Source organism: Nesoenas mayeri (genome assembly GCF_963082525.1).
Source record: "Nesoenas mayeri genome assembly, chromosome: 15".
In the NCBI taxonomy this organism is placed as follows: Eukaryota; Metazoa; Chordata; class Aves; order Columbiformes; family Columbidae; genus Nesoenas; species Nesoenas mayeri.
Window position 1 is genome coordinate 4,843,854 of NC_137559.1, and position 23,629 is coordinate 4,867,482.

At 42.3% G+C, this 23,629-nt stretch overlaps 1 protein-coding gene across 1 annotated transcript; it reads left to right on the forward strand.

Moving 5' to 3' along the window:
* The first annotated feature begins 7,546 nt into the window (after window positions 1–7,546).
* PRPSAP2 (phosphoribosyl pyrophosphate synthetase associated protein 2) lies at window positions 7,547–22,975 on the forward strand. The gene is made up of 11 exons (XM_080353887.1): window positions 7,547–7,629; window positions 10,698–10,848; window positions 12,001–12,053; window positions 12,166–12,232; window positions 13,233–13,405; window positions 14,310–14,425; window positions 17,976–18,031; window positions 20,384–20,532; window positions 21,259–21,329; window positions 22,020–22,166; window positions 22,709–22,975. Exons 2-11 carry the CDS (start codon window positions 10,730–10,732, stop codon window positions 22,865–22,867), a joined length of 1,110 nt encoding a protein of 369 aa, XP_080210013.1. The 5' UTR covers window positions 7,547–7,629; window positions 10,698–10,729; the 3' UTR covers window positions 22,868–22,975.
* Window positions 22,976–23,629: the final 654 nt, after the last annotated feature.

The window sequence follows — 23,629 nt, forward strand, 5'->3', positions numbered from 1 at the left end:
AAAGAGGGTTAAATGAAATGGCCGTGTGTATTTTTGTAGGGTCTCCAATAGCTAGTAGGGCACTCATCTTTTCATTCCCCAGATGTGTCAGGACAGCTTAGTGGTTGTGCTCCACTTACTCAGGTTTGACATGCAGTTTCTGAGCAAAGCTTGTCTGTGTGTGTGTTTGACATGTTTCCGGCCCTTAAATAGCAGAAATCTGACATTTTCTACTGTTAGTGAATGAATATTAAACCCCATTAAAGTTATGTAAAATGTACCCAGCCTGTTGTATTGCCTGTGGGATAAAACTCTTGTTGATCCAATCTGACTGAGCATTCCCATCTTCGGTAATAAAACAACTAGATAAAAAGGTTAAATACTCAGAATTTGGAAACCACTGGCATTAGCAGCAGCTTTCATGACTGAAGTAGACAGGGCTTGACCTGGGTGTGAGGACTTGCTGGGGCGCCCTGTCCATGTGGCTCTGATTGCCAGCCTACAGTTCTGGCTTATTGGTGGGTTTCAGATTTTTTTGGTACATTTAAAAAGCAGCAGTTTGGAGAAGAAAGAAGAACCAGTGTGGCTAAGCTGGGTCTGATCAAGTTTCTCATTTGCACACTGCTCAGATGAAGATGGTGGGGGTTTTCTTCCTAGGCTTGATCGGCCTCTAAACTGCTTGAATTTTCATAGTACCAAATGTTGGTCATGTAAAAGCGAACAGCAGCTGAAGGAGCAGGTGAGTGTCTCACACCTCCCTCTCCTGGCCAGCCCAATCTGCCTGTAAAATGTCCCATCCATCCTGCCAGGAAGCTGCCTTGAAGCCTCATTGCTCTGAGGGCTGGAAAATCTCTGACTCCCAGGTTTGAACGTATGCATTGGTATGTACCTCACTATTCTGCGTGGATGACATTATCGAGTGAGAAATGTCACTTGAACATTTAGGGATTAATTATGGGTCTGCTGGGCCAAGCGATACTAAGTAAAAGTCGTGATTCTACAGACATGCATGTACTTAACCTTAAATTCATGCATAAACCCGCTGAGAACAGGGAATGTAATGAGACCATCCATATGTCAAGCATGAGTGAACGGAGAGATTTACCCTTTGCCACAAATTGTTGCCTGTCATCCAGATAAAACTGCAATGTTTGCTATGCAGCTTGCAACTCCAGGGCTGTTGACTTGCTCCTGGTGGTAAACTGCAGTGTCAAGGTTGTACAGACCAGCATTTGCTCTTTCTGCTTTGCCTTATTTGTTTGCAGAGCCACGTAATTCCTTGTGACAAGAGGCTCTGAGAGTGTTGGACCAAGGCCTCAGACTCCTGTCACGCCTCTCTCCTCACCCTGGCACTCTTGAAGGTCAGGACTTGAAGTATTGACCTGGTTGCAGTAGGAAAGAAAGCAATTTTATGGGTCATTCAGGCTTCCAAGGCAGGTACGTGGTTCTCACGGGACAACACGATTTACATGAAGCAGAGTGTGTGGGTGATTTAAGGAATTACCACAGGAATACCAGTAGGTAACTAACCTACAAAGCATCCCAGCCAAGCCCAGCACGCTTTCCCTCTCTGGCTAACACCATCCAGAACCCAGACCAAGCTGTTACCTCTCTTGCAATATCCCTCCCAGAAGTCACTTCCACTCTGTGTGTCACATTATTATGTCTAAGCAAAATAGCATGTCTTTACAAAGCTGAAAATCTCCCTGCGTGATGGGGAAGGGACTGAGAAAGGTTGCAGACAGACGTTCCTGAGAACATTTCCCAAAAAGGGGGAAGCAAATGTTTTATCCACAGGAACAGACGCACTTGAGATAGAGATGGGTCTGTCATTCCGGGGCTGATTCGCAGCCTTTGTGCAATAAGAAACTGTGTGGACATCAATACAGAGTCAGGTGCCAAGGGACTGGTTCCAAGATAAATCTCCCGTTGTATCGAGTTCTCTCATATTCAGACTATCTCATTATCACAGTGATAATTGTGATAGTCCCACATTCCCAACTAGGCAGCAAGCTGTTCATTCTCTCTGATACTTATGTTTGTCACATGCCTATCTAGAAAAGCTTGAATGAACAAAAAAAGGGGGGAATTTTTTTCCAAAGGCATGCAAACAATCCAAAGAGGTCAAACCACTTTTTTGGCAGCTGTGTCCCCCTCTGACGCAGCTTTGCTCTCAAGGCTCTTTCCAATGCGATCGGGTGGGTGGAACAGCCTGAACCCTCCCAGTATTTGCAGTTATTGAGAAAGACGCTGAAGCCGCTGCCCCACGGGCGTGAGGCCCCATTGGTCCCACAGAGGGGCCGATCCGGCAGCCTCCTCGTACAAACAGCGAGCAGGGATGGGCAGAGCCACTGGGACCTGCAGGGCTCAGGCTGTGCACAGGGAGCTGTGCAAGGAGAATAAGCTTTGATAGGAGAATAAGTTTCGGTAGAGCTTTTGGTAATGAATTAGCTGACCCCGGTGAGGAGTCTGATTAGGTCATTAGTACCTTGGGGGTGGGCAAGGTAAATATGGAATCACCAAAAGATGTTGGTGAAGAGCTCTGAAAGACTCAGCAGGTTATTTTTGGCTAAAGGTTTTGGCTGGGTCTTCGGAGTGCAGAAACTGCACTGTGGTTCAGAGCTGCCCTCGAAGGATGGGAGCAAGGGATAGTGATGCTTCATTAGCTGGTGTAGATGGGATGAATTATGTAATGGGGCCAGTTCAGGTGAGCGACGATAGACCTCTGTATGCTGAAAAAAGAACTGGCAGAATCCAATTACAGCCTGGTCATGTCCTGTCCTGATTTAATCAAAGGCCAAAGTGGCACTGCACCAGCGTTTCAGTTTTGGTCAGATTAGGGTCTAGCAGGATGTTCTTATACCTTTAGTGCAAGAGAACATAACTGGGGTGTTTTAATCACGCTGAAGGACAACCATGGTGTAACTGGGTTTTGTGACACACCTACTTTTGTAATGAAGACAGGATCTCAGACAAAGATGTATCAAGAATCTCAAGTGGTTAAAGCTTGGGGTGATTTTCAGCACACAGTAGGTCTTCAACAGCCATGGATTATTGCTCTGCCCGGCAGTTCTACCCTGTTTTAGTAAGCATGTAAGTCAGAAATCTCAACAAGACCTGCCATTGCCTTGCTTTGGAGGAGAAAGTACGGCAGGTGACTGCAGCTGGGAGAAGCTGCAGCGACATCAGGGAAAAAAACAGCCAAGGAGGCTGTGGCAAGCGGTGCTCGAGGAAAAGGTATTTTCTCTTTGGGACATGGAAGTAGCAATGGGCTCAGAACAGTTGAGAAGAAAGAGGGAGGAGGGGGTGTGGGAGCTAAGACAGCCTTGAAAGTACCAGCGGCATGATGGCGGGTGCAAATGAATGGGAGGGACACTGCAGCTGGTGATGAAGTTCTCATTAAGGAGCACTTAATGAGACAATAAAAGCCCTTGTGAAACCCAGTAGTCCCTAGGCCTTTGCTCTGGTGAAGCTTCCCGGGTGAGTAACATTTTTAAATGTTCTACTCTGGATCTTGGGGAATGGACTAGTTAGATACGGTCAAGTAAAAGGTAGTGCCCAGAGGTCTTACAGCAGAACCTCTTCCAGAGCTTGCTGAAATCAGGCAGGAAACAACATGGCACTTAAAGGACTGATATTGGTTAAAGGTTTCTCTGTGAAGGGGAGGTATTGGTAATGGCCAATCCTCACCCAGGTCTCCTGGCCTGTTCTTGGTGTAGCAGGGGGTGAGTGTCCCACCCAGCACAGTTCATCTCCCAGTGCTGATCCGGGGTCTGTCCTGGTGCCAGACTGGGAACAGGCTGCTCTTTGCTGGTCACACTTCAGTCCTTCCCTGCTCCTCTCCCAGTTTCTGCTCAGCTGTACAGGGCAGGGTTGCTACCAAATCTTTTGTTACACTCCCCAGTCTCTCTCTGTGCAGCTGTGTATGTAAAGCACAGGATCTTTTCTCCTGTACTAAATTCTGCTTTAATTTGCAAGCCTGTTTTACAGTGACCAGTGACTAACTCAAGCCCTTCCTGTATGTTTGCCAAGTGCCTGTGCAGGGCACAACATGAGCTTGTTCCTTCTGTGGCTGTGGAGCTGTAGCTTGGTGCAATAAATGCCAAGTCATGCCAGGACCCAGTAGTTAGGACGAAGAGGAATGGTGTGTTTGGTGCTGACTGTGTAGCTGTTTAAATTCCCTAAAATGACATGACTTTACTGTCCAGCTCAACTGCTTTTCTCTAAAGGTGAATCAAAGTGCAAACACATCTGTAAAGAGAAGGTGATGGATGTCAACTGGATGTTACGTGGACTTTGCAGGCTGGAACTGCACACAAACGCAGCAAAGAGAATCTGTGGGCAAAGCAAAAGGCGCTACTGCTGGTTCTCATCTGAGTGCAGTGTTTGTTCAAATCCTCGCCCTCTCATCCAGCTTGAGATGTTTGTGCAGTGACCTGTTAAACACTGGGTATTCCAACAAGCCTCTTGTCTTTTTGTCTGAAGGCTGGTTGGAGATAACCCTGTGCTGAAGCTGGTGCGGCAGCTCTGTTAATCATTGCAGATTGACCTGGAATGGATGGACAGCATGATTAGAAACAGGAAAGCAAACTGGACTCACTGAGGCTTTCAGTCAAAGTTCCATGACTCAGGAGGAACAGGACTGCAGCAAAATGAGTCAGTGCTTATTCCCTGCAGATGGTCAAGCCACGGCTAGGCAGTAGTATTTGATTAAAAAATATGACTATAAGGAAGAGTTCTATCTGCTTACATAGACCTTCACATAGAAAAGATGTGTGCTCTGCAACCTTTTTTCAGGCACTTTTGTTCCCAGATGTGAAGGATGCTATTTTCCAGATCTCTCCTAAGAAGTTATAAAATTATTCCTCCTTGCTTGATTCAGAAATACATTTCTAGCCACTTTGAGTTTTGCCTCCCTAGCTGAGTACCTTCCAAGCCAGCACCTTCTGGAAATGAGATGCAGTTTCTCCCTAGGCAGCAGAGCTGGAGGGAGGGAGCAGGGAGGTGGTAGCCCTGTGGCTGTGCTCACTGTGGAGGTGCCTGTGTGCCGCAGAACCTGCCGGTGGGCTCAGAGGGGCCGTGCAGGGTGGAGGATGCTTTTGGGATGCCTTGTAGGACCAACCATTGGGAGAGACCAAACCTATTCACAGGGCTCCATTAGGATTAAATCAAAATGTTGTGGGGTTTTTTTTTGTGTACCATGTCTGCTAATTCTCACTGTCAAGGCATTTGGTAGGTGAGTTTTAACATCCACCTTTAAAAAAAAAAATCCAACCTGGCTGAGCAGTGATGGATGGAGCTCAGGAGACTGGGTGATAGTAGCATTTGTCTTCTCTCAGGTGATGGATGCAGCTGCTGTCTGGCCAAGCACTGGTGAGCAGTGCCCTTCACCTTGGCTGGGCTAGGTGTGGGGTTTTTATTTCTGCACATCCTTGCTTGCCAGGGTTGCATCTGGATTAGGAACCACAAATCCTGTGAGCCAGTGTATTCACACTCAGCAGTTTTTCAGAATTCCTTAGATGACTGTTAATTAAATGAACACAAATTAAATAAAACCCGGGTGCTCATTTTGGAGAAACTACTTGTTAAACTCTTCGCACTTGGATAGCATAGTGCAAAATTAACCAATCCCTCTCCCTTGGGAGCCAAGATTTAAACTTTCATTCCTGCGACTAGGAAGACAGAGGCAGGAATTAGTTTTATTTGCTCTAAGAAAACAAAAGCTGTAGCCCTATAAAAAGGATCTGAAGACAGAATCTTTTAGTTCCTGGTCCTGTGGTTTGCTTAAGCAATGTCAGGAATTCGGGGCAGCACGAATCAAATAGTCAGCAAATTCTGGGTGCCCTAGGGTATTGAAAAATGCTTCTGGGGATGGCAGCGAATTCCATTGTGGGTCAGTGCTTCACCATGTGTTGTTTCTAGCTTTAAAGTGCTTTGTCATACCAGCCCATAGTGAAATCCTGTGATGAACACTGATGCTAAGAGAAATCTCTGCTGCTCTGTGAAGAGGCTGACAAAAAGCTCAAAACTCCCTTCCCCTTTGTCTAAAAAACCCCAAAACCAAAAGAAGAACCCGCTAAGGTCAACGACCCTGAAATCAACTGTAGAAGCACCAGCATGTAAGCAGAAAAATAACAGACTGAGAAGGGTGGGGGTGGCAATGTGATAGGAAAGGTCTATTTTATTACAGGGAAGTGTAATTCAGAATATACTCTACGAAAGGCAGGGAATCACTGCTGCATCTCTGGAAGGGTATGAACAGGCTCATGGCCCCTCTGCTCACCGATTTCAAACATCTGTCTTTGCTTTGTGCGAGTGCTCTGCATCTGGCAGCTCCTGGTTAAATTGTTTTCCTTCCCTGGTTAAATTGCTTCTCCTTCCCCAGCTCAGAGTCTGTCAAAACAGGAGAAAAAAAGACAATTGATGAAGTGTTGGAATGCAAGAAGCAATGAGCAAGTGTTGTGAAACACAGGGGGAAATGCTGGCATGTGGATATTTAAAATGGAAAATACAGCTCATAAAAGCAGAAACTGCGCTTTCAAAATATGAATCTGGATGTTGTCCTTTTGCAGGCAGGTTTGGTGAGCAGTCCTGGCAGTCTGGTGGCTTTTCTTCCTCTTTTGCGGTAAGGCCGGTACAGACAGAAGCAACTTCTGGGGTGTTCCAATGCACCATGTGCTCCAGGAATAATTAAGTTTAATTGCTTTTTGTTAGAAAACCTGTGGTAGAAAGAACCTGATCTGTATCTTTATGCTAAGTGCTAAAATTCTGATCCATAAAATGCTGCTAGGCATACTGCAAAAGGAGAATTTAAACCACAGGTTCTAGTTCCCCAGTTGGTGGGAAACACGGTGCTTGTTTATTTACTCAAAAGGGGAATCAAGAGCTTTATCCTCCTGGAGCTGTGCAGGATGACTGTCAAAGGACACAACTTTTGTTATGGGTGCTGTCCTGTGATAAAGAATAGGACTAAAATTGGCATATTTATGCAGATATCAAATTCACTTTCATCTGTTTTAACCCATGTATGTTGCAAAGAGGTCCTGGGCAGGGAATGCTGGATGTATTGTGTATGCTTTCCACAGTATAAGTGAACTGAGAGACCACTTGTTTCTTAATTTGCTTTCCAGAAAACTTTCCTTCTTCACAAACGCTGGGCCCAGTGCTGGTACCCTGGTGCCTGTGGGGATGGCGAGGATCACTGCTATGGTGCCCAGAGCAGCACTCAGCCATTCCTCTGGCTTGGATGCAGGTGTGGAAGCTCGGAAACCCTGTTGCCATGCAGACATCTGCTGGTTCATGCCTTATGGGCTTTCCATTGGGGCTCTCACAACCCTGGTGGGAGATGTTACCCACCCATCTCACCTTACAGTGTGTCATTAACTTCCCCTTGCCCCCAGCATCGCAGGGACAAGGGGACAAGATGGCGCCGGCGGCGGCTCCGCGAAGCAGCGGCGGGAAGGAAGGGGGAGGAGGGCGTCGCCTGGCGCCCGCCCCTCCCGCGCGCTCCTGTCCGCGCCCTCCCTCGCGGGCGCCGCCATCTTGCTCTCGGACAACCGGAGGGGCTGAGCTTCGGCGCTGCCTCTGCCTCCCCCCCTCCCCTCCGGCCGGGCTGCCTTCTCCCTGGGCCCGGGAAGCCGGAGCCGGCAGGTAAGGCCTTCAGAAAGGGGCATCCCGCCCGGCTCAGCCCACTTCAGCCGGCTGTGTGAGGGCAGGACATCCCCAGCGCTCTCTCTTCATCCCCACACATGGTTCCGCCGCCTGAGGAGGGGGCTTCGCCGCTCTCCCCTCAGGGGCCCTGCGAGGGGGGGCCCATCTCCTGGGTGACCCGTTCCCGGGGCTGCCGGGGGCTCCTCGCCAGCCCCACAGGTGAAGAGCGGCTCGCTGTGTCCCGGGCTGGGGCTGCGGCGCGGCCGGGGCGCTGCCCTGAGGGGAGGGACGGGATCCTCAGGTGTCCCGGGGTGCCTGGGTGAGCTTCCCCCTCCCAGGGCGTGTGTGACCCACCAGGAGGACCTGTAGGGAGGTGTGGGGTGCAAGGGTCGACCCTCTGTGTTTAGCCCAGGGGGTGATTAGTGTGGAGGGACCTTCTGGGCCAGGGGAAGTCTGCCTGGGGTGATGGGTGAGAGGGCTCAGTTTCCTTCCAGCCCCTGGGGAGAGCAATTCTTTAGTACCATGATGATCCCATACAGTTATTCCTGCATCTCTTGCTTTCAGTGTGGACATGCTCAGTTTATGGAGGTGTAAAACCAGTGGGTGTAGGGTGTAAATGTACCAAGTCTGGTAATTCTCATGTTTATCGTGATGTCTGTGTAATTGTGTGCAGCCTGGAAGAAAGGGTAGGAATTTGTGGGCTGTAGCCTGTACCATGATGCATGTGTTCTCCCAAATCTGATGCGGGCTTGCAAGACCTGTCCACCTCAAGTCAGGGGGTTATGGTTCTTCGTACCCTTATGGAGTCATATCTTTACACATCTAATAAAGTTTTGAGAGTTTGCTCTCATTCCAACACCTGGATGATACATCAGTATTACTCCACGAATGCAACTTTCCCCCCTACACACTGTAGCCCACTTGTTGCTGAAATACATCCTCAAGAAAGTCCTTGACCTATGGTTATATGAAGAACTATGTTCAGCATTTCTTGTGAATATGTCAGTAACTTATGGTGGTGTGAAATGCACCCTGAGCAATAATCAGGAGCCAACAACACTTGTCTTTGAGCAGATCTCTTAACTCTCATTTCCCTAATCCATTGAACAAAGAAAGGTAACATAACTGGAAAATACAGTCTTCAAAACACCATGCAAATATTTTTAGTAACATTGAAAGTTGTCTTCATGTTGTTCCCATCTAATTGCACAAGCTGGATCTTTTCAGGTGGTGTTCTGAGACCTGAAAGCATTTCTCATACATGCTCACTTCAGGTTTCAGCTGTATCTCTAACACTGTTATGAATATTTTATGGTGATGGCCATTAGTTAACAGCTGGGAGTTACAGAGAGTAAGTTGCAGCAGAACAAAGGAACGCTACCTAAGAAACAGATTTTAAATTCTCCTGAAATTGTTTGGTACTTAGTTTGGGAGGGATATAGCTGAGCTTTAGACTGGATGTCTAACCATATTGCCTCCTAGGATTATTTTTTTTTATGCTCTCACCTGAAAGCAAAAGCTATGATGGATGGGGTCCTGCTTTGGTGGGATAGTGGGGCACACCAGGTTCTAGTGGGGTCAGAACATCTAGGTGTTCAAATTCTGTTGCTGAAATTGTCACTATTTATGCTTTCTGCACAGCTTGGAAGTTTTGATGACAGGTGGGTTTTTATTCACAACAACTGGGCATAGCACAGGTGCTTTGCCAAGCTCCTGACTTGACTTTGACTCTTACTTGAGAATTAATCAGGTACAGTTTCTCAACAAGGTCAAACTGAGCAAGAGTACGTGTTCTTGTAAAGTGGGCCAAATGAATTTCTTTATAGAGCTAGCCAGCTGTTCTCTAAGTATGAAAGCTGTTGTTTTTCTCTTACATGCTGTTTTGGAGTACATAATAGTTGATACGCCATCAGTTTTTCAGAACAAATTATGTGTGACTATTAGATAATTATGTTTCTTAGCAGGGAGATGTTTGCTGGAAAAGAAGTTACTGATTTGTCATAACTTCTATTTACTTTGTTTTGAATTATGCCACTTGTATTTGATATTTTCTGTCCCCTATGTAATGCCAAAATGGATGATGAGGGATTGGTCTGTGTACATAGCAGAAGCAAAGTGCAATAGCTTGGGACTTTCTGAGTTGAATGCTGCTTTGGTCCGTTGGTGGCTGCTAGTGGATGTGATTTTTATTTTTTTTATTTGAACAAAATGTTATATTAGAAGAAGTAATGAAAATGTGATGTTACAAATAAATATAAAAGGTGTGAAGATGGAATCCCATTAAATCATTGGCAGGATTAGTGGTTTGTGCCTTTATTTGGAAAAAAAATAGTATAGATTTCCTCTTGATATTTTTCTCCTGTTTTGTAGGAGAAATATTAGTATCAAAGAATGACAGCTGCTTCACCAAGTGGATGCATTGTGCAAGAGCTCATTATTTACAACTACCGCCTCTGTTGAACTCTTCCTTACATTTCATCCTTATTTGTAAGTTTATAAGTCATGGCAAAGTGATGGAAAGATATGCAGCTATGGAAGTAGACTCTTGTAGCCAAATTAGCAGGAAGCCAGGGCCCAGGAGCTCTGTTCAGCTCTGTTCTACCTCTGCCTGGTAGTTCTGGAAAACGAACTGGACAAGTGCATGCAAAAGAGATTCCGTGCTACTAGATGATAGCCTGAGGATAACATTTTAAAAAAGAAAAAAACCAAACCTGTTGAAGTGAGGAGGTTGTCTGTGGGGATCTTTGGAGGCCTCCAGGGCAGCATTCTGCTGGAGGGTTTGTAAATTTTGGGTCAGGAGAAAAGGAAAGCAAGGCAGGGTGAAGCCCCATTCCTTGTGCCATCTCCTTGGGTACACTGAGCTCAGTGGGTAACGATATGGCTTGTGGGTCACAGTGTCTGTGGGGATATTTTCCTGGTACTGTTAAAGTGGTGATAATGTATTAAGGATGCTGGAAAATAGAGGCTTATGGGAAACTAAAAAATAAATAAAAAATTCTAAACAGGTAAAATTTGTTTCTTTTTTGTTTTTAAAGTTAAAATTTCAACAGACTTTTAATCTTTTGCAGCCTTTTAGAAGTGGAAAAACAACTGAGGTTTGATGTTTTGTGTGCTATCAACTGAAATTGGGGCCGTCATGAATATAACCAAGGGTGGACTGGTGCTGTTTTCAGCTAATTCCAATTCGTCATGCATGGAACTATCGAAGAGGATTGCTGAGTAAGTAAAATCTCCTGCAGGGCAGTTTAGCTTATCTTGGTGGTGCTATGATATGATTTATTTTACCGAAGACTGATTTATCTGTTTAAGGAAAGTTGCACAGGAGAGCTGCCAGGGTTAGGAAGAGCATCTAGTGTACTGTATTGCGCAGCATATTTCAGCAGATCAATAACAAAGAAAATAACTTGCATTTAAATTGATCAATGGCGGGTTGCGATTAGCTGTGGTATGTTGTAGAAAACACATGAGAAAATGAATGTTTGGAGAGCATTAAATAATCACAGCAGAAGTTTTCATAATGTTCTTGTAGCAGAGTTTTCATAGATGGCAAAGCTGCATCCATCCTGCTCACTGCATATTTTAGATGAGGACATTTATTTAGCTTCAAATGCATGAGTAGCTTCAATAGAACTTTCATGACGTAAGAAAATTTTTACCATCCTACTATAGCAGCATTAGGATCCATAACGTTATCAAGAGTATTATGCGTGCTGGTTTTCTCCCTGATGCCAATGTACCCAAAGTTAGAGACGGGAGCAGAAAGGAGATTACAAATGAGCTGGAGTTACACATTGCAAGGACTTGGGTGTATGTGCCCAGCACATGATTGTCTCCTTTTTGTAGTGATGGGAGTTTGTGCCAACGCTGACGTGAATTAAAAGCAGACATCAGTCTTCTATTATTCGTCAAATAGAGCTCACTAGTATTTCCTAGTCACTTTACCTTGGGATTTTTTCTGTAAAGAAGAATGTTTTAAAAGTGATCTCTTAAGCACTGTGCATGTTTATGTTGCCATGGGTATATAAGTACGTATGGCAACGTATATACAACATGTATACAAATACACATTAAAAATTAGAAATTGTTAACATAATTTAGTAATCAAGCATTATTCTTTTTATTATTTTCTGTTGCTTGTTCTTATGAGCTTGACTTGAAAACTGCGTTCAGCTTAGTCTGCAGTGCAGCTTCTGGAAATTGTAGGTGCCTTATTAAGAGATTTCCACTATAACTCCTGGCTTTCTGGTTTGGGATTTTCTTTTCTCCTGTGAAATATGGCCTTTTCACTAACTATTGCATTATACGGACTTTGCATTTGTTTTGCCGTTCATTTTCCCATATTTTCTGGTTTTCTTTTTTCTGCTCCTACAGGCGCTTAGGAGTTGAGATGGGGAAGGTTCTGGTTTATCAGGAGCCAAACAGAGGTAAGTAAGAGGCAAAACTAGAAACTTTACTATGATGTGCATATATTGGCTGCCCTTGTCTTAGACTCTGAGTTTTGCTATTGCAAATATTACATATTTCTCTTCTTGGCAGAAACAAGAGTGCAGATTCAGGAGTCTGTGAGAGGAAAGGATGTTTTTATCATCCAAACAGTTTCAAAGTGAGTAACTGTTTAAAGATGGTGTGATAGCATTTTGACATGGCCTGTCCATAGGACTGCTTCTGTTTTAGGTTTTCTTTGCATTTTATGTATATGATACAGCATAATAAGCTTAAATTGACTAGGTAGATGCTTCACTTGGTGGGATTTTTATATATATTTATATAGATATATATATTTTTTAATACATGCACGAAGAAAACTTCAGTATAAGCTAACTTCTATTTTAATTTTCAGTGAATATGTTAATGAAACTTTGCCCTGGGTCTCTGCATTCTTTTGCTAAGTGCGTTCTTCTGCTTATGTCATTCTGTTTAAATTCTTCCCTTTTCAGCTACCCTGTCTCCAGCACCATTACAAAGTTCTAAATGTAGGAGGAGCATTTCCTGGGCAATGTGTCCCATGAATCAGAAAACAACTTTTTTTAATGTGAAAAGACCTTTACAAATGCTAAGACTTTTTTCTTAACGGCAACAGAAGTAGTAGGTCTCTTAGTTGATGACTACTTCTCATCTAAAAAGATACCATCCCAATCTTGATTTAGAACAGAAAATAGATGGTAATTGTTAAATATTTAGCCTGCTGTTGGCTTGAACAATAGAGGAATATGTTGTAAAGTCTGAAACTTTTTTTTTTAAAGCTTATCGATATATATAAAATATATATATGTATATATTGTTTTGTGCACAATAGAAAGATGTTGGAGATAAATTATGGGCTACTTTGTTACAGCAACGTGCTATATTACCAAAGCGTGAAAATGGTGTAACAAAAACTGCTTAATTGCCCAAAATAGCTAAGCAAAAAAAAATACTGAAGTGTAATTTTAGTGAAGAATTCAGATGCTGGGTTCAGGGCACTTGCTGTCTTGAGGTGCACAGCTGGATTCTTAGAGAAGATCAGTCACCATCCTCTCTGCTGCCCTGGAGCTCATACAGATATTGTGTTGAATACAGGGGTTGTAATCATGAGATACAGAACTAGATGCTTCTCGTTCCAGGGATGTGAACACTACGATTATGGAACTCCTGATCATGGTGTACGCCTGTAAAACCTCCTGTGCCAAAAGCATTATTGGAGTGATTCCTTACTTCCCGTACAGCAAACAGTGCAAGATGAGGAAAAGGGGCTCCATTGTCTGTAAATTACTGGCTTCCATGATGTGCAAAGCTGGTAAGAATGCAGGTTGTTAGGAAATAATCAGGGCGATGCGGGCTCCTGTTCTCAACTTTCAGGTTGAGAGAGGTCTGTGCACACTTTGAAAAATAACTGCCAAGTGCTTCCTGAGTTTAAAACCTATATGGAAAGGGGGATGTAATTAGAAATGTTTCCAAATGTTCATAGAAAAACCCCAGACCTTTAACAGTCATTTTACATTGTGTCCTGCTGAGCTGGCAGAATGAGTCTGCTGGACTCTGCTTCTTTGGGCTGTGGTATCCTTCCCTCCTAATATTGTTCTTTGCTTTTCTAACACTCTCAAACAGTTGTGTCTTGTCAGTTCTAGCCTGTTTTTTACCTTTGAGCTTAATACACTTTGTCCTTTACATTTGAGATGATGTGGGAGAATGAGAATTCATTTTCACAGCCTTCCACATGTTTTCTGCTGCTTTCTTTTTGCTCCTGTCTCTGGGAAAAACAAGCAGTTACAGTGAACCCAGTGAGATCTGGTTTCTTATTTTAACAGAAGTGTTTTGATTATTAGGATTTGGGTCCTTTTTTCAGGAGTTCAGAACTCTGATGTTTGCTGCTGGGGTCTTGTTGTGTGGCACAGGGCAGTTTATCTTTTTAGTGCTTCCATTTTGTCATGTGTTGCATGAAGAAAGATCTTGCCTGCCTCAGTGTGGCACTACTGAGCCAATTATGTAGAGTGTTCCGAGGTTCTTTTTTAAAAGGACAGTAGAAATCTCAAAACATGTTAATGCTGGTGTACTTAAAGAGTGAATATGCTATATAGTTTAAGTGTAGTATTTGTGTTCTGGACAAACTTCAGTTAAACTTACTAGAGAAATAAAGAGTATGTCTGTTCTCTCTTTTCTTGATGTGCTTCTCTGTATATCTTTCTATTTTTTTATTAAAGGGCTAACTCATCTTATTACCATGGATTTACATCAGAAGGAAATACAGGGCTTCTTCAATATTCCAGTTGATAACTTGAGGGCATCTCCATTTTTACTACAGTACATTCAAGAAGAGGTGAGGAAGGCCTGCTATTACAGTTGCTTTTTAAAATCATTTTTTGTCATGACTCAGGGCTTCTGAAACAAATTCCTCTGAAAATACAAACTTGTCATGCAGAATTTTAAAGTGGGAAGGGTCATATTGGGGCAGGGATTGGTGTTGGAGCAGTTTATTCTTTTCTTCCCACAGGTTTAAAATTTGCTTTCGTGAAGAGCTGGCATTTTCTTACCCATGCAGAGATGCTGTTCTGTCTTCTTAGATGTATTTCCCTAAGTAGTAGTTTAAAAAAAATGAGAATTATCTTGCTCTTGATATCCTCTTCCATTCCTGTTTCCATTTCCTTGACATTTGCAGGATGGACTGCATGTGTAGGTGTAATTTATAGTGCATTATGGAAACACTTCGGAAGTCAAGTTGTAAACTATGAGAGGGCCTGTCGATCACACTCTGAACGTAAGAACGGATGACTTCTGGTGTGGAAATGTTCACCTGCTGTTTGTTCAGCATGTCATGACTTGAGGAGCTTAATTTCTCAGGTTCTGTGGGTCTGTTTCTCCATCTTACTTTTATAAGTGCTTTGAGAAGCACTGCTGGTAGATTCATATATACAAATTGTGCAAATGATAATTGTAGGTAAAGATATATTATGCTTCTGACTAATGGTAATTTGGAATAATGCAAATGCTTTCTTGTTGGTGAAAGAAAAGGTTTAGCTCACTCTTACTTTTGAATCCAAGCTATTTCTTTTTATAGAGAGATGAATGCCTCAATTTAAAACCAGCAACAACAACAAAAAAACCATATGATTTTGTTATCACAGTGTTAAAATCTGTTTGGGGAATCAGTTACCATTTGATCTATGATAATTTAATTTGATGTTAGAGTCAAAGGAGATGATAGAACAAAACTCCAGGTTCTGGCTTTACCACAGTCATTCATCTCGTATACCAGGAGAGAAGTATTGCACACTGTAATCACTTTGTAAGTTCAAAAAAAAGTGGAAAACCAAATATTCAGACACAAGACAAGTTGTGCCTTGGTATGTTGCTTGAACATATGGATTATGGTCGCTAACAAGATGATGTTCCTGGTTTAGTATTGAAGAACATTTTGATCCATGAGCTCTCAATGCTTTACAAAGAATTGGTGCAGCTTGGAGCCTAGTTCTGCTGTGCAGTCTGATAAACGAATGTTTATAGAGATCTGCTGAAGTATGTGTAGAAAGGTCCTAAAAGATACTTCCAGTTTTTCATTTCTTCATCTCATTGTCCATGAGATGACTTGGCTAAGGCTTGAGTTGACTGAGTGTATCTCATTACATGGGATCTACGTGAGCAAGTACCTTTACCAGCCAGGTCATTTATAGTACCTTTTCTTAAAAGTTTGATCCAGTGCTGCTCAGGAAGAATTTACCATTCTTGTCATGCTCACAGTGGCAGCAGCTTGCTGTGTATCCTGCACTGTGAGTCCCCAAGCATTAAAAATGTTTCAAATGGGGGTTGATGGATATATTGAATAGCGTGAAATAGAGTCCAGCTTGGTAAGAATGGAGGTCACTTAAAATGCATTTGACTGAAAGTCAAGAGGACAAGGGCTTGTAGTTGTTCATTGTCCGGAATTTATGCATAGGTGCGAAGAGAGTTACTTGGTGTTCTGGGATGAAGACAGTCCAGTCAGTGAAATTAATGTGGTATAAAAATAATTTGATGATTTTCTTTTGTATGCTTAGCAAGTGTTCAGTACTTAGTGTCTTCTCTGTTTCCTGTGCATACATGTTAATCTCAAAGTGATGTAGCTCTTTGTTACAAGACATTGTTGATGTCTTCACTAGCTTTTGGATTACGTTTCCGGCTTTCTGACTTCATTTTTAAAGAGCTGAGAACAAATTTGTTAATTTGGCAGGGGAAAAATGAGGCAATGATGTCTGAACAAGATCAAAGCCTGTATTATATCAAGTGACAGGTCCTGCCTTGTCCATACCTTCCATCATGTTAATCTTTATAGCCTGTTGTATAACTTCAGTTTTTATAAAGGACAGAGCATGCTGAATTCCCAGTGTTGTAGGTGGAGTTAGCAGCATTGTGGCTTGTCGGTGTTGCTTGACATGTCCTCAGAAAAGCTTGTTTTTGGTTGGTTAGGCATATATCCATGTTCAGAACTTAATTATTTATTTTCCATGCCTATTTCAGGTAGAGTGCTTTTGGAAATACTCAGTGAGTGTGGTTTGTATAGTGCATTTGAGGATAAGATTGTGGAAGAACTTACCTTGCTTGTGTTTGAAAAAAACCCCAAGTATTTCTGTGCTTTGGAACTGATATTTAACATCTGACAGCAAGGTGATGGACTGCATGTCAGGGTACTGTCCCCCCAGATTTGTGAAATTACAACTGTAACATTAATTTGCAGGTATTTAGTGAACGGTCTTTGTCCCTTAACACTGGGATTCTGAGGATTGGACTTTGCAGCTGAGAGTGGCAGTGGCTATGGTTATGGCAACGGGTAGAAGCACAGACCATCTCTGTAAGCTGCTCTCCCTGACAGACAGATGGTCCCATGGTGGCACAGTGAAGGAAAACGCTGAGTTTGCAGGGGAAGGGCATAAAGCAAGATATTACAGGGAGCACAGGCTGCTTTTGGAAAAGAGGGCTGGAGATGTGAATGGTGCTTGAGAAATTATGGGCAACTAAAGACAAGTCTGATGCGGAGTCGCTGTTCGCAGGGAAAACAGAGATGAGGATAAGAAACTTGACAGTTGGGGACTAAAACGCTGCTTAAACAGAAAGGAGGAGTCCAGACTGAAAAGCCAGTATGAGGATGGGGCAGGGCAGGAGCAGCAAACTTTGGAGTAAATGGTGCTTGTGAGGAGTGACTGATGTCCCCATCAGGCCTGGAAATGAAACCCAGAGGTCTTGACCTCCCCACTTTGCTGCTGTCAGCATTTGCAGCAGCATCCTCTGGTGCTGATCTGCACAGAAGACAGTTTGCAGCAATATCAGACTGTGGCTCCAGGATCAGTGCAGTGGATGTGGAATTTTTATCTGTTTTGATGGTCCATATAAAGAGTCAGTGTGATGTGATGGAGAAGCATTACTTCTTATATACTCTGAAAAACAACCTTAAGACTAGGAAATAGATGAAATGCTGTGTTTGCAAGTGATTAAAGACTTCTAGGTGCATGCACGAGACACTAAGTTGAACATGAAGCTTTAATTTTGAGGGTTTCCTGTTTCTTTTAGCACTTGTCCATGTGGCCCTGATGTTCTTCTAAAGCAGTTAGTTTTGTGTAATCTGTAAAATTACATGGTGTTTATGAAACTGTCAAGGTTTAACAAAACCAGGACGTTAACATACAGTTTTAAGCTAAAACTTGCATTTTCTGAATACCTGTTTTTACTGAGCTGTGAACTCTGATCCTGTACCGTGCATTCTTGAGGTTGCTTTCTTATGTTAGGTAAAATGTTCAATGCTTAAAATTCTTCGGGCAAAATAGAGTTCTCTAATTCTTACTGAGTTTAATATTGTCTAAAGATATGAAGTAGACATTGCTATCTGTTATTTACTACAGATACCAGACTACAGGAATGCTGTAATTGTGGCCAAATCACCTGCGTCTGCAAAGAGGTGGGTAAGATCTGCTCTCTTGTGTTAGAGCAGGAAATCTCTCTTGTGATTTTGTTTTTAGGATCAAGGGAAGGACATATGTCCAATAATTAGAAGATGCAACCTTCAAATCCCGACCACTTCCGTTTTGTCAGATGTGTAGTTTTTACATCATTGCTAAACCCTAAGAGTTAAAAAAACCCATAGAAACAAAAGGATGAGGTAAAGCAATACAGTGCTTAGCATGAAGAAGGCATTTAATCATATTCTGTTTGTGTGCATTTACATTATAAATTTCCTGCTGTAAATGGAGAAAAATGGCTGGAAGTATAATGCCATTAATCCAAAGTAATTGCTTAATCTGGTCATCACTTAGAACATGGTTGATCGGATCCTAAATACAGGTGGTTTACAATCTAGAGTGGTGAAACAGAATTTGATGTTTGAGATTATTTTGATTGTGAAGCCCTTGTTGGCCGAACGACTGTTCTTAATCTGTGAAGCTTTTTGGTTGACTGTTCCTAAACTCTCTGGAATTACACTGCTCTCAGCAGGTGGTGTAAGACTTGGGTGATGGTTGAAGAGATCCTTTATTTGCTGTGGTGCCCAACAGTTTGAAAAGTTATCTAGACTTCCATGCCAAGGAACCATGATGCTCTTCGTAAGAAAGGTTTTATTATTTTATGTAGCAGATCAGAAATGCTTTAATTTGTAGAAGTGTAGCAAGGGGAATGATTTTTTTTGTCATCTTTGATTTCCAGCAGTACTTTTTATGCGATTTCCTTTGTTTTGGCCAGTTATGTTACATTTTCTTGTCTTTGACATTTTCTCTCATTTGGTGTCAGCATTGCCTCTTAGGAATAGGCAGACATTTGCTGAAGCATTTTTATGCTTGTCAGGTAATTCTACATGCCAGCAAACAGTCTACACATACCTTTAACTGATCAGACAGATAAGTTTTACCTGTAACCTATTTGTGGAGGTGAAGATCCCTGAGCTGTGGTGTTCAGCTTCACGTGTACATGTGAGTGTTTAGGAGCAGTATTTGGGCAGGCACACTGTATTTGGAAAAGGGTGATTGAATTCTTCAGCCTAATGAAGGAGAACACTTTTCAGGTGAACATGTACTTGTGGAAGAGAACCTTTGCTTGATGGAGTTCAGAAGGTATCTGTAGTTTCTGAGCGTATTGGAAGATGAATAAATCATTTTACTGTTTCTTTGAAATTTCTTCAGTTTAATATTGCATTTTAAAGTAATTATTATGTTTTCATTGATAGGATTATGCTTTCTAAGTCATGGCTCTTAATGTTTGGAATCATAATTTATCTGTAGTTAACTACTTGAAAAAAAATCTTAACTGTATGATAACCACAGGGCAGAAGATTCTTCATTTTTAATTAACTGGGCTAATTATTCTCTGGACTTCGAGTTGTTTGCATAGTGAAACAAGGCTTAAGTGCAAAGGAGGTGATTCAGGCCATAGGTCTTAGATGCCAGTGTTAGAACAAAGTGACTCACTCTGGACACGCCACTCTCCCTTTGACCAGAAGGAGACGAGGTCACTGCCTTAGGCTGAATACTGAACTTTCGGGTGTGTGGGGTGAGGTGAATCTGCTCATTTTCACGTGCTGCTTCCAGCACCTGGGATACAAGCACTGTCTGTGAAATCCCTGTTCTTGTGACTCTCTGCTTTCCCCATTCCCCCAGCTAACCTTACACTATTTTACAGAAATTTCTCATTTGAAGAAATACAGCATGGTGAAGGTGAAGGAACTTTTGTTAAGCATGTAAAAATCCAGGCTGTTTAACTTCAAAGAGTAGTTTGTCAGGCAAAATGGACACCTGGATGCTCTTTTCTATAAGATACCCAAGGTTATGTGTCAGAAGGTCAGGGATATTGTCTTTATTTAGCACACATATTGCTAAAAATAAAGAGGTAAACACTTTTTTATGTTTTCATGTGAGTATTTTTTTTTTTCCTATTACATACAGATAATCTGGTCATTTAGATTATTCTTGGTTACTGTTGGATGAGACCTGGTAAAGCATTGTATCTCAGGAATGCTGAAGACTAGGAAATGTGTTTCTGACTGTTGGGAAAAACAGAAGGGAGTGAACAGAATTACGTGACTTGCAGCATTTGTCCTGTTGCTTCAAGGTCTGTTTGGATACTTTTAAGGTTATTCTCACTCTCACAAGCCTGGTGAAAACAAGATGCTAATGGGAGAGTGGTTTCTTCTATGTATTTTCCTAAAATTTTAGGATCATTTCACTCCGAAACTTAAGAAATAAAATGGAAATAGATTAGGATTGCAAGTATATGAACTCTTTTAAATTGAATGTATTTCTGTTTTTTAACCCTTTCCCTACAGGGCACAGTCATTTGCTGAGCGGTTACGGTTGGGAATTGCTGTGATTCATGGGGAAGCTCAAGATGCTGAGTCTGACATGGTGGATGGTCGACACTCGCCACCCACGGCCAAAAATGTAGCTGCTATTCATCCCAGTTTGGAGATACCCAGTAAGTAAGTTTGTGTGTGAAAGCCTTCACCTGTGGGGTTTTTATGGTTTTGGGAGATGGGATGGACCGTCAAAAGGGAGTTGTTCTTTAGGGGGAAGGAATAGAACCTTTTTCGTAGTAGAAGGGGAGAAAGATTCCTTTTTGATGCTCTTTGTCCGTGATGTAAGGTCTGTCCCTGCGTAGGAGGGGCTGGGTCATTACAGCTCATCAGAAAAGCTCCTGGCAGAGAGGCCACGCTTTTTCTGCCATTTACGTTTCCTGTTGGAATTTTTCTGGGGCACAGAGCTAATAAGCTGGGCCGACACTGGTTTTGTGTGTAGCTGGATAATTTCGTGGGCCTTGACAGAATAACCTTGCTGAATGTGGATGTGATCTATAGCTGCACCAGCAAAACTTCATGGCTTAAACCTAGTTTGGATCTCAGTACGGTAGTGGATGTGCCTGTAAGCCACTCTATTCTCTGTATTAAAATTAAGAATTAATTAAATTGATTAAGAATTTGGGTGTAAATAAATGTAGTTAATATTCTGACAAAGCTTAAAAAAAAAATCTTGTGTTAAAATCCTGCTGTTTTTCCCCAGTAATGCTGTGATGGTTGAAATCATTGTTGCTTCACTTCTCTCTATAACCCAGCCAAAGTTGGCATTTCCACACTTCAAGTAAATTGTATAAACTTTCTCTTTGTTTCTTCTTTCTACCTCTCTAAAAAAATTTGCCATCGATCAGTGCTGATTCCCAAGGAAAAACCACCCATCACAGTTGTTGGAGATGTAGGAGGAAGAATAGCTATCATTGTGGTAAGTCAGATGCCATAGTTTTAGATAAATTATATTTAATATGTTAAAGTTGCAGAAATCAAGTAGATTTTTTTACTGTATCAGCCACTAAACTTCGGTTGATGGTGGGCTTTTGATACTGCACTTTTTATACCATGAGGCAGCATTCTGTGCACTTAATGAAGCTGACCGTGAATGATGAAGTGATCCATGCTGGAAGAAGTGGCATTTGAACCTTGTTTTTACAAACAGACCATATAAATTTCTGTTTAAGTGCTTGCCTGAAGGTGAGGAGTTTTAGGTGCTTATACCTTAGAGCATGGAAAATCGCCACGTTTCTGTTCTGAGTACAGTGAAGTAGCTATGATGCAGTCTCATGGTTTCTCTGAAGCAGGGTGTAATCTCTGGCCTTGTCATGGAAAAGGACCATTTTCTGGCAGTTTGGTTTTTGAATGAATGGCATTTGTCTTTTCCCTCTTCCTCTCACGGAGCAAACCCTTTGCCGCTTGGTGTTGCCGTGTTTTAGACACTTCGCTTTTCTGCTCTTTCACATTTACCATCTAGTTCGGGTGTCTGAAGAACAGCATCAATAAAAATCTCATTTTGCGTTGGCTGTAAACTGTTAGACTTGAAAGAGCTGTCAGTCGGGTGTGCCGTGTTGATCCGTCTGAGGACAGGGTGAATCTTCACCAGCTCTGTTTCTTTGGACAGGATGACATCATAGATGACGTTGACAGCTTTCTTGCTGCAGCCGAGACACTCAAGGAACGGGGGGCTTACAAGATCTTCGTCATGGCCACGCATGGCCTGCTGTCCTCAGATGCTCCCAGGCTGATAGAGGAATCTGCAATTGATGAAGTGAGCATGGATTCTGAATTTCTGATAAGTGGTTTGGGGTTTGTTTTTTTGTTTTTCTTTTTTAAGCAAGAAATGTGTTCCTCACTCAATTCTTACAATAGGTTGGCATTAAGAATTTAGCTGGTAGGTCTTTGGGTTGAGGCTTCCTTACTGTGGAGCTGTGTGCTGGAATGGGAGCATCTACGTGTCCTTAAACTGTAGCAATGGGAAACTAGGGCAGGAATGAGCCGACAGACTGCTGATATTCACAGAGTTCCCCTCAGCGTGGGGGATATTTTTGTACCTTCCTTTAAACCCATGTGGCAGAACGAGAGGGGGGAAGGATGGTGCCGTTGGTATCCATGGATACGTTCAATCCTATAGCAACGCGTGGCTCTTCTGAAGATTTTGACCCTGACAGTAACATAAAATCTTGTTCTTTTACCAGCAACGGTGGCTTCATAGGATCTGGTGGGTAGACATTCCCGTTTGCAGTTCAGATGCAGGACGTGCAAAACATAGCGGAGCTGCGTCTTTCTGATCATTTTTTTTTCTTTCTGTAGGTGGTTGTTACAAACACAATTCCACACGAAATACAAAAACTCCAGTGCCCGAAGATCAAGACTGTGGATATCAGCATGATCCTTTCAGAAGCCATTCGCAGGATCCATAACGGGGAGTCCATGTCGTACCTTTTCAGAAATATAGGACTGGATGATTAATGCTTTTTATTCTAAATAAACACTCCGGGCCAAACTGGAAGCGAACAGATAACGAGCTGTGAAGCATCATGCTTACCTTAATATTTCTGTTGAGCCACTTTTTTGTTTCCTCTTGGTTTAAGTATCAAGGTAGAACAGTTTTTAAGAGCTATTTTTTTCCTTTGCAGGGTTTTTGGGGTGGGGGGAGTGGGTGTGGAATAAAGATTTTACAAGAAAACTGTTCTAGTTGCTTTTGGGTTAGTTGCACTATATACCTGATGGAAAAAAACCCACAAAACACTTGAGGCAAGAATTTGGCTTCTAAATTAAGCATTCCTTTTCCAAAGCTGCTTGCTACAAGTGCTTTAAAAGATAATAAAATTCAGTGACTGTATAATATTTGCATTTTAAAAGCCAAAAAGGTCGTAGTGTCGTATGCGGTTCAGTGATTTTGTAGGAGTGCTTTTATAGAAAAGCATATGAAATATGCACCTGTATTTATTTTCTGCGACAAAGAATAAAGATTTGTTTTGTGTGAGCTTTCTAAAAATGTTCATGTCCTAGTCACTCATCTTCTAAAGCATTCCCTTAAAAATGATTTGCAGATATTAATGTTACTGAAAGAAATCAAGAGGTGAATTGATATTTTACGCTAATGTGTTACTTTGGAATATGAACAGAATTCCGGCTTCTTGGCAGTGAGGAGAATAATGCGCGTTTTGCTTGTTATAGTGAAACCCCTGCAAATGAGGAGCAGAGATCGCTTTTCCCTAGTACTGGTAC

Bases quoted from the DNA above. Each gene is read 5' to 3' on its own strand.
- PRPSAP2 (XM_080353887.1), top strand. From the start codon at position 10,730: ATGTTTTGTGTGCTATCAACTGAAATTGGGGCCGTCATGAATATAACC. The intron at 14,426-17,975 runs GTGAGGAAGGCC...TATTTACTACAG, and splicing joins TACAGTACATTCAAGAAGAG to ATACCAGACTACAGGAATGC. The intron at 18,032-20,383 runs GTGGGTAAGATC...CTTTCCCTACAG, and splicing joins TCACCTGCGTCTGCAAAGAG to GGCACAGTCATTTGCTGAGC.